Here is a 13,062-nt window from a genome sequence, read left to right on the forward strand (position 1 = left end):
GGCAGGAGATGTGAGGTTTCTTGGGTATGGGGACTATGGTGGAAGATTTCAGGCAGGATGAGACTGTAGACAGGGCTAGGGACTGGTTGAAGATCCTGGTGAAGACTCCAGCCAGCTGATCGGCGCAGTCTTTCAGGACACGTCCAGGGACGCCATCAGGTCCAGCAGCCTTCCTTGGGTTGACGGCCCGCAGTGTGCGCCTCACCTCGTGCTCCTCTACAACGAGGAGTGTGGTGTTGGAGAGAAACAGGCTGGGGAGCGGTGGTTTGTGTGGTTGCCTCCGTAGCCTAGCTAGCAGGCCGGCCCTGCAGCCCCGCTTCTGCCGTCTCTCTCTACGCCGCCGTCGCTTCCTCCCTGCTGGGATGGTAATCCACGGCGCACCGGGGCTCCTCGCTATGTCCCCCGGAATATTGAACAAGCGTTGAAAATCAGCTGTAACATCTCGTTCGTAGCGGGCACCGATCGTCAGGAGATCGTCCCGACTGTATATGTCTATACACCGACCGAGAGAGCAATGAGCCGCTGCAACTGTGTGCCGCCATTTCCATTAACATCCATTAATTTCTATAGTCTAACCCTAACCAACCAGTTTCCCCTTATGGGGCCCAGGAGCAGCTGGTCCTTGTAGTATGTGTCAGGAAAATGGTCCCCACAAAGTATTACAAACACACAAACACACACACACACCAGGATATAAAAACAGGTTCACTCACTGGGCCGTCCAGCTGGACCGGTTCTGATTGGTTCTGATTCTGGTTCTGGAATAAACTTCCTTCTGCCCGCTCTTGGCTCCACCCATGTGATCAAATCTCACCAATCAGAGCAGGGGGCGTGTCCTGCTGGTCCTCACAGTGACAGTAAACCTGATGAGTTCAAGGACCTCTTCAGTAAATCTGAACTTTCTGTTTCAGAGTCGCAACGAACCTGGTGAGACGGCTGTCTGAGCGAGGTGAGACACACACACATACCCTGAAACACACAGCTGGACACACACACACTCAGACCCACACAGAGAAACACACACACTCTCTCTGTGACGCCGTCTTCCTGTCTGAACAGGAAGTCCTCCTGACGCACTCATCCTGGAGTCTCCGTTCACCAACATCAGAGAGGAGGCCAAGAGCCACCCCTTCTCCATGGTAACTACAGGCCCCGCCCCCTGGCCTTTGTGGCCCCACCCCCTGGCCCAGCAGGTGGTCTCAGTGTGTGTGTGTTTCAGGTGTACCGCTTCCTGCCCGGCTTCGACTGGTTCTTTCTGGACTCCATCACCGCCAACAACATCCGCTTCACCAACGACGAGAAGTAGGTTCTGACCCGTTTTAATGGTTCTGACCTGGTTAGCTGGTTCTGGAGCTTTGTCTGTGTCTGAATGTTTGAGCGGTTCCGGAACCTGCGGGTCTGGTCTGATCGGACCCGGTCCGGTTCGGTGCAGCAGCGGCTCCTGGTGGCGGCCACAGGAAGTGCTGGTTGTCATGGTTACCGTCTGGTTTCAGTGTGGACCACATTTCCTGTCCGGTTCTGATTCTACACGCCGAGGACGACGGAGTGGTTCCGTTCCATCTGGGCAAAAAGGTATGAGGCCCAAACGGGTCAGACCTTTACAGACTGACACTCTGACCAGATGATTTGGTTAGGACGTTTACGGAAAAATGTTCTAAACAAGATCAGGTAGAAAGTTCAGGAATTGGAATGATCTAGAGTTCATAGATCTGAACAGATTCCTGTGAACAGTTTCCTGTGAACAATTCCTCTGAACAGTTCCCTTTGAACAGTTCATCTGAACAGTTTAATGTGAACAGTTCCTGTGAACAGTTTCCTCTGAACAGTTCCTCTGAACAGTTTCCTGTGAACAGTTCCTGTGAACAGTTTCCTGTGAACAGTTTCCTGTGAACAGTTTCCTCTGAACAGTTCCTCTGAACAGTTTCCTGTGAACAGTTTCCTGTGAACAGTTTAATGAGAACAGTTTCCTGTGAACAGTTTCCTGTGAACAGTTCCTCTGAACAGTTTCCTCTGAACAGTTTCCTCTGAACAGTTCCTCTGAACAGTTCCTCCGAACAGTTTCCTCCGAACAGTTTCCTGTGAACATTTCCTCTGAACAGTTTCCTCTGAACAGTTCCTCTGAACAGTTCCTCTGAACAGTTTCCTGTGAACAGTTTCCTGTGAACAGCTTCCTGTGAACAGTTCCTCTGAACGGTTCCTCTGAACAGTTTCCTCTGAACAGTTCCTCTGAACAGTTTCCTCTGAACAGTTTCCTGTGAACAGTTTCTTCTGAACAGTTCCTCTGAACAGTTTCCTCTGAACAGTTTCCTGTGAACAGTTTCCTCTGAACAGTTCCTCTGAACAGTTCCTCTGAACAGTTTCCTGTGAACAGTTCCTCTGAACAGTTTCCTGTGAACAGTTCCTCTGAAAAGTTCCTCTGAACAGTTTCCTCTGAACAGTTCCTCTGAACAGTTTCCTCTGAACAGTTTCCTGTGAACAGTTCCTCTGAGCAGTTTCCTCTGAACAGTTTCCTGTGAACAGTTTCCTCTGAACAGTTTCCTCTGAACAGTTCCTCTGAACAGTTTCCTCTGAACAGTTCCTCCGAACAGTTTCCTGTGAACAGTTTAATGAGAACAGTTTCCTGTGAACAGTTTAATGAGAACAGTTCCTGTGAACAGTTTCCTCTGAACAGTTCCTCTGAACAGTTTAATGAGAACAGTTTCCTGTGAACAGTTTCCTGTGAACAGTTCCTCTGAACAGTTCCTCTGAACAGTTTCCTGTGAACAGTTCCTATGAACAGTTTCCTCTGAACAGTTTCCTGTGAACAGTTCCTCTGAACAGTTTAATGTGAACAGTTCCTCTGAACAGTTTCCTCTGAACAGTTTCCTCTGAACAGTTTCCTCTGAACAGTTCCTCTGAACAGTTTCCTCTGAACAGTTTCCTCTGAACAGTTTCCTGTGAACAGTTTCCTGTGAACATTTCCTCTGAACAGTTTCCTCTGAACAGTTTCCTCTGAACAGTTCCTCTGAACAGTTTCCTCTGAACAGTTTCCTCTGAACAGTTCCTCTGAACAGTTTCCTCTGAACAGTTCCTGTGAACAGTTTCCTGTGAACAGTTTAATGAGAACAGTTTCCTGTGAACAGTTCCTCTGAACAGTTTCCTCTGAACAGTTTCCTATGAACAGTTTCCTCTGAACAGTTCCTCTGAACAGTTTCCTCTGAACAGTTTCCTGTGAACAGTTCCTCTGAACAGTTTCCTCTGAACAGTTTCCTGTGAACAGTTTCCTGTGAACAGTTTCTCTGAACAGTTTCCTCTGAACAGTTCCTGTGAACAGTTTCCTGTGAACAGTTCCTGTGAACAGTTTCCTGTGAACAGTTTAATGAGAACAGTTTCCTGTGAACAGTTCCTCTGAACAGTTTAATGAGAACAGTTTCCTGTGAACAGTTCCTGTGAACAGTTTCCTGTGAACAGTTCCTCTGAACAGTTTAATGAGAACAGTTTCCTGTGAACAGTTCCTGTGAACAGTTTCCTGTGAACAGTTTCCTCTGAACAGTTCCCTCTGAACAGTTCCTCTGAACAGTTTCCTCTGAACAGTTCCTGTGAACATTTTCCTGTGAACATTTCCTGTGAACAGTTTAATGAGAACAGTTTCCTGTGAACAGTTCCTCTGAACAGTTTAATGAGAACAGTTTCCTGTGAACAGTTCCTCTGAACAGTTTCCTCTGAACAGTTCCTGTGAACAGTTTAATGAGAACAGTTTCCTGTGAACAGTTTCCTGTGAACAGTTCCTCTGAACAGTTTAATGAGAACAGTTTCCTGTGAACAGTTTCCTGTGAACAGTTCCTGTGAACAGTTTCCTCTGAACAGTTTCCTCTGAACAGTTCCTCTGAACAGTTTCCTGTGAACAGTTTCCTGTGAACAGTTCCTGTGAACAGTTTCCTCTGAACAGTTCCTGTGAACAGTTTAATGAGAACAGTTTCCTGTGAACAGTTTAATGAGAACAGTTTCCTGTGAACAGTTCCTCTGAACAGTTTAATGAGAACAGTTTCCTGTGAACAGTTCCTCTGAACAGTTTCCTCTGATCAGTTCCTGTGAACAGTTCCTCTGAACAGTTTCCTCTGAACAGTTCCTCTGAACAGTTTCCTCTGAACAGTTTCCTCTGAACAGTTTCCTCTGATCAGTTCCTCTGAACAGTTCCTCTGAACAGTTTCCTGTGAACAGTTCCTATGAACAGTTTCCTCTGAACAGTTTCCTGTGAACAGTTCCTATGAACAGTTTCCTCTGAACAGTTTAATGTGAACAGTTCCTGTGAACAGTTTCCTCTGAACAGTTCCTCTGAACAGTTCCTGTGAACAGTTTCCTGTGAACAGTTTCCTGTGAACAGTTTCCTCTGAACAGTTCCTCTGAACAGTTTCCTGTGAACAGTTTCCTGTGAACAGTTTAATGAGAACAGTTTCCTGTGAACAGTTTCCTGTGAACAGTTCCTCTGAACAGTTTCCTCTGAACAGTTTCCTCTGAACAGTTCCTCTGAACAGTTCCTCCGAACAGTTTCCTCCGAACAGTTTCCTGTGAACAGTTTCCTGTGAACATTTCCTCTGAACAGTTTCCTCTGAACAGTTCCTCTGAACAGTTCCTCTGAACAGTTTCCTCTGAACAGTTTCCTCTGAACAGTTTCCTGTGAACAGTTTCCTGTGAACAGCTTCCTGTGAACAGTTCCTCTGAACGGTTCCTCTGAACAGTTTCCTCTGAACAGTTCCTCTGAACAGTTTCCTGTGAACAGTTCCTCTGAACAGTTTCCTGTGAACAGTTTCTTCTGAACAGTTCCTCTGAACAGTTTCCTCTGAACAGTTTCCTGTGAACAGTTTCCTCTGAACAGTTCCTCTGAACAGTTTCCTGTGAACAGTTCCTCTGAACAGTTTCCTGTGAACAGTTTCCTCTGAACAGTTTCCTGTGAACAGTTCCTCTGAGCAGTTTCCTCTGAACAGTTTCCTGTGAACAGTTTCCTCTGAACAGTTCCTCTGAACAGTTTCCTCTGAACAGTTCCTCCGAACAGTTTCCTGTGAACAGTTTAATGAGAACAGTTTCCTGTGAACAGTTTAATGAGAACAGTTCCTGTGAACAGTTTCCTCTGAACAGTTCCTCTGAACAGTTTAATGAGAACAGTTTCCTGTGAACAGTTTCCTGTGAACAGTTCCTCTGAACAGTTCCTCTGAACAGTTTCCTGTGAACAGTTCCTATGAACAGTTTCCTCTGAACAGTTTCCTGTGAACAGTTCCTCTGAACAGTTTAATGTGAACAGTTCCTCTGAACAGTTTCCTCTGAACAGTTTCCTCTGAACAGTTTCCTCTGAACAGTTTCCTCTGAACAGTTTAATGTGAACAGTTTCCTGTGAACATTTCCTCTGAACAGTTTCCTCTGAACAGTTTCCTGTGAACAGTTCCTCTGAACAGTTTCCTCTGAACAGTTTCCTGTGAACAGTTCCTCTGAACAGTTTCCTCTGAACAGTTTCCTCTGAACAGTTCCTCTGAACAGTTTCCTCTGAACAGTTCCTGTGAACAGTTTCCTGTGAACAGTTTAATGAGAACAGTTTCCTGTGAACAGTTCCTCTGAACAGTTTCCTCTGAACAGTTTCCTATGAACAGTTTCCTCTGAACAGTTCCTCTGAACAGTTTCCTCTGAACAGTTTCCTGTGAACAGTTTCTCTGAACAGTTTCCTCTGAACAGTTCCTGTGAACAGTTTCCTGTGAACAGTTTAATGAGAACAGTTTCCTGTGAACAGTTCCTCTGAACAGTTTAATGAGAACAGTTTCCTGTGAACAGTTCCTGTGAACAGTTTCCTGTGAACAGTTCCTCTGAACAGTTTAATGAGAACAGTTTCCTGTGAACAGTTTCCTGTGAACAGTTCCTGTGAACAGTTTCCTCTGAACAGTTCCCTCTGAACAGTTCCTCTGAACAGTTTCCTCTGAACAGTTCCTGTGAACATTTTCCTGTGAACATTTCCTGTGAACAGTTTAATGAGAACAGTTTCCTGTGAACAGTTCCTCTGAACAGTTTAATGAGAACAGTTTCCTGTGAACAGTTCCTCTGAACAGTTTCCTCTGAACAGTTCCTGTGAACAGTTTAATGAGAACAGTTTCCTGTGAACAGTTTCCTGTGAACAGTTCCTCTGAACAGTTTAATGAGAACAGTTTCCTGTGAACAGTTTCCTGTGAACAGTTCCTGTGAACAGTTTCCTGTGAACAGTTTCCTCTGAACAGTTCCCTCTGAACAGTTCCTGTGAACAGTTTAATGAGAACAGTTTCCTGTGAACAGTTTCCTGTGAACAGTTCCTCTGAACAGTTTCCTCTGAACAGTTTCCTCTGAACAGTTTCCTCTGAACAGTTTCCTCTGAACAGTTTCCTGTGAACAGTTTCCTCTGAACAGTTTCCTCTGAACAGTTTCCTCTGAACAGTTTCCTCTGAACAGTTTCCTCTGAACAGTTTCCTCTGAACAGTTTCCTCTGAACAGTTTCCTGTGAACAGTTCCTCTGAACAGTTCCCTGTGAACAGTTTAATGAGAACAGTTTCCTGTGAACAGTTTAATGAGAACAGTTTCCTGTGAACAGTTCCTCTGAACAGTTTAATGAGAACAGTTTCCTGTGAACAGTTCCTCTGAACAGTTTCCTCTGATCAGTTCCTGTGAACAGTTCCTCTGAACAGTTTCCTCTGAACAGTTCCTCTGAACAGTTCCTCTGAACAGTTTCCTCTGAACAGTTTCCTGTGAACAGTTTCCTCTGATCAGTTCCTCTGAACAGTTTCCTGTGAACAGTTCCTATGAACAGTTTCCTCTGAACAGTTTCCTGTGAACAGTTCCTATGAACAGTTTCCTCTGAACAGTTTCCTGTGAACAGTTTCCTGTGAACAGTTTCCTCTGAACAGTTTCCTGTGAACAGTTTCCTGTGAACAGTTCCTCTGAACAGTTTCCTCTGAACAGTTTCCTGTGAACAGTTTCCTCTGAACAGTTTCCTCTGAACAGTTTCCTCTGAACAGTTTCCTGTGAACAGTTTCCTGTGAACAGTTTCCTGTGAACAGTTTCCTCTGAACAGTTTCCTGTGAACATTTCCTCTGAACAGTTTCCTGTGAACAGTTCCTCTGAACAGTTCCTCTGAACAGTTTCCTGTGAACAGTTTAATGAGAACAGTTTCCTGTGAACAGTTTCCTGTGAACATTTTCCTGTGAACAGTTCCTGTGAACAGTTTCCTCTGAACAGTTTCCTCTGAACAGTTTCCTCTGAACAGTTTCCTGTGAACAGTTTCCTCTGAACAGTTTCCTCTGAACAGTTCCTCTGAACAGTTTCCTCTGAACAGTTTCCTCTGAACAGTTTCCTGTGAACAGTTTCCTCTGAACAGTTTCCTGTGAACAGTTTCCTCTGAACAGTTTCCTGTGAACAGTTCCTCTGAACAGTTTCCTCTGAACAGTTTCCTCTGAACAGTTCCTCTGAACAGTTTCCTCTGAACAGTTCCTGTGAACAGTTTCCTGTGAACAGTTTAATGAGAACAGTTTCCTGTGAACAGTTCCTCTGAACAGTTTAATGAGAACAGTTTCCTGTGAACAGTTCCTCTGAACAGTTTCCTCTGATCAGTTCCTGTGAACAGTTCCTCTGAACAGTTTCCTATGAACAGTTTCCTCTGAACAGTTCCTCTGAACAGTTTCCTCTGAACAGTTCCTCTGAACAGTTTCCTCTGAACAGTTTCCTGTGAACAGTTCCTGTGAACAGTTTAATGAGAACAGTTTCCTGTGAACAGTTTCCTGTGAACAGTTCCTCTGAACAGTTTCCTGTGAACAGTTTCCTGTGAACAGTTCCTCTGAACAGTTTCCTCTGATCAGTTCCTCTGAACAGTTTCCTCTGAACAGTTTCCTCTGAACAGTTCCTCTGAACAGTTTCCTGTGAACAGTTCCTCTGAACAGTTTCCTCTGAACAGTTCCTCTGAACAGTTTCCTCTGAACAGTTTCCTGTGAACAGTTTAATGAGAACAGTTTCCTGTGAAGAGTTTCCTGTGAACAGTTCCTGTGAACAGTTTAATGAGAACAGTTTCCTGTGAACAGTTCCTCTGAACAGTTTCATGAGAACAGTTTCCTGTGAACAGTTCCTCTGAACAGTTTCCTCTGATCAGTTCCTGTGAACAGTTCCTCTGAACAGTTTCCTATGAACAGTTTCCTCTGAACAGTTCCCTCTGAACAGTTCCTCTGAACAGTTTCCTCTGAACAGTTTCCTGTGAACAGTTCCTATGAACAGTTTCCTTTGAACAGTTCCTCTGAACAGTTCCTCTGAACAGTTTCCTGTGAACAGTTTCCTGTGAACAGTTCCTCTGAACAGTTTCCTCTGAACAGTTTCCTCTGAACAGTTCCTCTGAACAGTTTCCTGTGAACAGTTTCCTGTGAACAGTTTCCTGTGAACAGTTTCCTCTGAACAGTTTCCTGTGAACATTTCCTCTGAACAGTTTCCTCTGAACAGTTTCCTGTGAACAGTTCCTCTGAACAGTTCCTCTGAACAGTTTCCTGTGAACAGTTTAATGAGAACAGTTTCCTGTGAACAGTTCCTATGAACAGTTTCCTTTGAACAGTTCCTCTGAACAGTTCCTCTGAACAGTTTCCTGTGAACAGTTTCCTCTGAACAGTTCCTCTGAACAGTTTAATGAGAACAGTTTCCTGTGAACAGTTTCCTGTGAACAGTTCCTCTGAACAGTTCCTCTGAACAGTTTCCTGTGAACAGTTCCTATTAACAGTTTCCTCTGAACAGTTTCCTGTGAACAGTTCCTCTGAACAGTTTAATGTGAACAGTTCCTCTGAACAGTTTCCTGTGAACAGTTCCTCTGAACAGTTTCCTCTGAACAGTTCCCTCTGAACAGTTCCTGTGAACAGTTTCCTGTGAACAGTTTAATGAGAACAGTTTCCTGTGAACAGTTCCTCTGAACAGTTTAATGAGAACAGTTTCCTGTGAACAGTTCCTCTGAACAGTTTCCTCTGATCAGTTCCTGTGAACAGTTCCTCTGAACAGTTTCCTATGAACAGTTTCCTCTGAACAGTTCCTCTGAACAGTTTCCTCTGAACAGTTCCTCTGAACAGTTTCCTGTGAACAGTTTAATGAGAACAGTTTCCTGTGAACAGTTCCTGTGAACAGTTTAATGAGAACAGTTTCCTGTGAACAGTTTCCTGTGAACAGTTCCTGTGAACAGTTTAATGAGAACAGTGTCCTGTGAACAGTTCCTCTGAACAGTTTAATGAGAACAGTTTCCTGTGAACAGTTCCTCTGAACAGTTTCCTCTGATCAGTTCCTGTGAACAGTTCCTCTGAACAGTTTCCTATGAACAGTTTCCTCTGAACAGTTCCTCTGAACAGTTTCCTCTGAACAGTTCCCTCTGAACAGTTCCTCTGAACAGTTTCCTCTGAACAGTTTCCTGTGAACAGTTCCTATGAACAGTTTCCTTTGAACAGTTCCTCTGAACAGTTCCTCTGAACAGTTTCCTGTGAACAGTTTCCTGTGAACAGTTCCTCTGAACAGTTTCCTCTGAACAGTTTCCTCTGAACAGTTTCCTCTGAACAGTTCCTCTGAACAGTTCCTCTGAACAGTTTCCTGTGAACAGTTTCCTGTGAACAGTTTCCTGTGAACAGTTTCCTCTGAACAGTTTCCTGTGAACATTTCCTCTGAACAGTTTCCTCTGAACAGTTTCCTGTGAACAGTTCCTCTGAACAGTTTCCTCTGAACAGTTCCTCTGAACAGTTTCCTGTGAACAGTTTAATGAGAACAGTTTCCTGTGAACAGTTCCTATGAACAGTTTCCTTTGAACAGTTCCTCTGAACAGTTCCTCTGAACAGTTCCTCTGAACAGTTTCCTGTGAACAGTTTCCTCTGAACAGTTCCTCTGAACAGTTTAATGAGAACAGTTTCCTGTGAACAGTTTCCTGTGAACAGTTCCTCTGAACAGTTTCCTGTGAACAGTTCCTATGAACAGTTTCCTCTGAACAGTTTCCTGTGAACAGTTCCTCTGAACAGTTTAATGTGAACAGTTCCTCTGAACAGTTTCCTGTGAACAGTTCCTCTGAACAGTTTCCTCTGAACAGTTTCCTCTGAACAGTTCCCTCTGAACAGTTCCTGTGAACAGTTTCCTGTGAACAGTTTAATGAGAACAGTTTCCTGTGAACAGTTCCTCTGAACAGTTTAATGAGAACAGTTTCCTGTGAACAGTTCCTCTGAACAGTTCCTCTGAACAGTTTCCTGTGAACAGTTCCTATGAACAGGTTCCTCTGAACAGTTTCCTGTGAACAGTTCCTCTGAACAGTTTAATGTGAACAGTTCCTCTGAACAGTTTCCTGTGAACAGTTCCTCTGAACAGTTTCCTCTGAACAGTTCCTGTGAACAGTTTCCTGTGAACAGTTTAATGAGAACAGTTTCCTGTGAACAGTTCCTCTGAACAGTTTCCTCTGATCAGTTCCTGTGAACAGTTCCTCTGAACAGTTTCCTATGAACAGTTTCCTCTGAACAGTTCCTCTGAACAGTTTCCTCTGAACAGTTCCTCTGAACAGTTTCCTGTGAACAGTTTAATGAGAACAGTTTCCTGTGAACAGTTCCTGTGAACAGTTTAATGAGAACAGTTTCCTGTGAACAGTTTCCTGTGAACAGTTCCTGTGAACAGTTTAATGAGAACAGTTTCCTGTGAACAGTTCCTCTGAACAGTTTAATGAGAACAGTTTCCTGTGAACAGTTCCTCTGAACAGTTTCCTCTGATCAGTTCCTGTGAACAGTTCCTCTGAACAGTTTCCTATGAACAGTTTCGTCTGAACAGTTCCTCTGAACAGTTTCCTGTGAACAGTTCCTATGAACAGTTTCCTTTGAACAGTTCCTCTGAACAGTTCCTCTGAACAGTTTCCTGTGAACAGTTTCCTGTGAACAGTTCCTCTGAACAGTTTCCTCTGAACAGTTTCCTCTGAACAGTTTCCTCTGAACAGTTCCTCTGAACAGTTCCTCTGAACAGTTTCCTGTGAACAGTTTCCTGTGAACAGTTTCCTGTGAACAGTTTCCTCTGAACAGTTTCCTGTGAACATTTCCTCTGAACAGTTTCCTCTGAACAGTTTCCTGTGAACAGTTCCTCTGAACAGTTTCCTCTGAACAGTTCCTCTGAACAGTTTCCTGTGAACAGTTTAATGAGAACAGTTTCCTGTGAACAGTTCCTATGAACAGTTTCCTTTGAACAGTTCCTCTGAACAGTTCCTCTGAACAGTTTCCTGTGAACAGTTTCCTCTGAACAGTTCCTCTGAACAGTTTAATGAGAACAGTTTCCTGTGAACAGTTTCCTGTGAACAGTTCCTCTGAACAGTTCCTCTGAACAGTTTCCTGTGAACAGTTCCTATGAACAGTTTCCTCTGAACAGTTTCCTGTGAACAGTTCCTCTGAACAGTTTAATGTGAACAGTTCCTCTGAACAGTTTCCTGTGAACAGTTCCTCTGAACAGTTTCCTCTGAACAGTTTCCTCTGAACAGTTCCCTCTGAACAGTTCCTGTGAACAGTTTCCTGTGAACAGTTTAATGAGAACAGTTTCCTGTGAACAGTTCCTCTGAACAGTTTAATGAGAACAGTTTCCTGTGAACAGTTCCTCTGAACAGTTTCCTCTGATCAGTTCCTGTGAACAGTTCCTCTGAACAGTTTCCTATGAACAGTTTCCTCTGAACAGTTCCTCTGAACAGTTTCCTCTGAACAGTTCCTCTGAACAGTTTCCTCTGAACAGTTTCCTCTGAACAGTTCCTCTGAACAGTTTCCTGTGAACAGTTTAATGAGAACAGTTTCCTGTGAACAGTTCCTGTGAACAGTTCCTGTGAACAGTTTAATGAGAACAGTTTCCTGTGAACAGTTTCCTGTGAACAGTTCCTCTGAACAGTTTCCTGTGAACAGTTTCCTGTGAACAGTTTCCTCTGATCAGTTCCTCTGAACAGTTTCCTCTGAACAGTTCCTCTGAACAGTTTCCTGTGAACAGTTCCTCTGAACAGTTTCCTCTGAACAGTTCCTCTGAACAGTTTCCTCTGAACAGTTTCCTGTGAACAGTTTCCTGTGAAGAGTTTCCTGTGAACAGTTCCTGTGAACCGTTTAATGAGAACAGTTTCCTGTGAACAGTTTAATGAGAACAGTTTCCTGTGAACAGTTCCTCTGAACAGTTTCCTGTGAACAGATTCCTCTGAACAGTTTCTCTGAACAGTTTCCTGTGAACAGTTTCCTGTGAACAGTTCCTCTGAACAGTTTCCTGTGAACAGTTCCTCTGAACAGTTTCCTCTGAACAGTTCCTCTGAACAGTTCCTCTGAACAGTTTCCTCTGAACAGTTTCCTGTGAACAGTTCCTCTGAACAGTTTCCTGTGAACAGTTCCTGTGAACAGTTCCTCTGAACAGTTTCCTGTGAACAGTTCCTGTGAACAGTTCCTCTGAACAGTTTCCTGTGAACAGTTTCCTGTGAACAGTTTCCTGTGAACAGTTTCCTGTGAACAGTTCCTCTGAACAGTTTCCTCTGAACAGTTCCTCTGAACAGTTCCTCTGAACAGTTTCCTCTGAACAGTTTCCTGTGAACAGTTCCTCTGAACAGTTTCCTGTGAACAGTTCCTGTGAACAGTTCCTCTGAACAGTTTCCTGTGAACAGTTTCCTGTGAACAGTTTCCTGTGAACAGTTTCCTGTGAACAGTTCCTCTGAACGGTTCCTGTGAACAGTTTCCTGTGAACAGTTCCTCTGAACAGTTTCCTGTGAACAGTTCCTGTGAACAGTTCCTCTGAACAGTTTCCTCTGAACAGTTTCCTGTGAACAGTTTCCTGTGAACAGTTTCCTGTGAACAGTTCCTCTGAACGGTTCCTGTGAACAGTTTCCTGTGAACAGTTTCCTCTGAACAGTTCCTCTGTGCTCCTGCAGCTCTACAGTCTGGCGTCTCGCTCCAGCAGCCTGAGCGGTCATAAGGTTCAGTTCGTGGCGTTCCCGGCGGCTCTCGCCTTCAGACACAAGTTCATCTACAGGAGCCCGGAGCTGCCAAACATCCTCAGGTAGGCTTTGATCCCAGCCCGAGTGTCTGACTG

General features: G+C 44.2%; 1 protein-coding gene across 2 annotated transcripts in view; it reads left to right on the forward strand.

Annotated features, from left to right (window-relative positions):
- The window catches only part of abhd12 (abhydrolase domain containing 12, lysophospholipase), a 29,099-nt gene that overhangs the window by 14,588 nt on the left and 1,449 nt on the right, over positions 1-13,062 (forward strand). For both annotated transcript variants that reach the window (XM_028007075.1, XM_028007076.1), the window contains 5 exons: positions 912-949; positions 1,060-1,139; positions 1,220-1,302; positions 1,494-1,572; positions 12,902-13,029. In XM_028007075.1, coding sequence (XP_027862876.1) covers positions 912-949; positions 1,060-1,139; positions 1,220-1,302; positions 1,494-1,572; positions 12,902-13,029 — 408 coding nt within the window. The remainder of the gene's footprint in view (positions 1-911; positions 950-1,059; positions 1,140-1,219; positions 1,303-1,493; positions 1,573-12,901; positions 13,030-13,062) is intronic.

This window comes from Xiphophorus couchianus, chromosome 22 (assembly GCF_001444195.1).
Source record: "Xiphophorus couchianus chromosome 22, X_couchianus-1.0, whole genome shotgun sequence".
Lineage (NCBI taxonomy): Eukaryota > Metazoa > Chordata > Actinopteri > Cyprinodontiformes > Poeciliidae > Xiphophorus > Xiphophorus couchianus.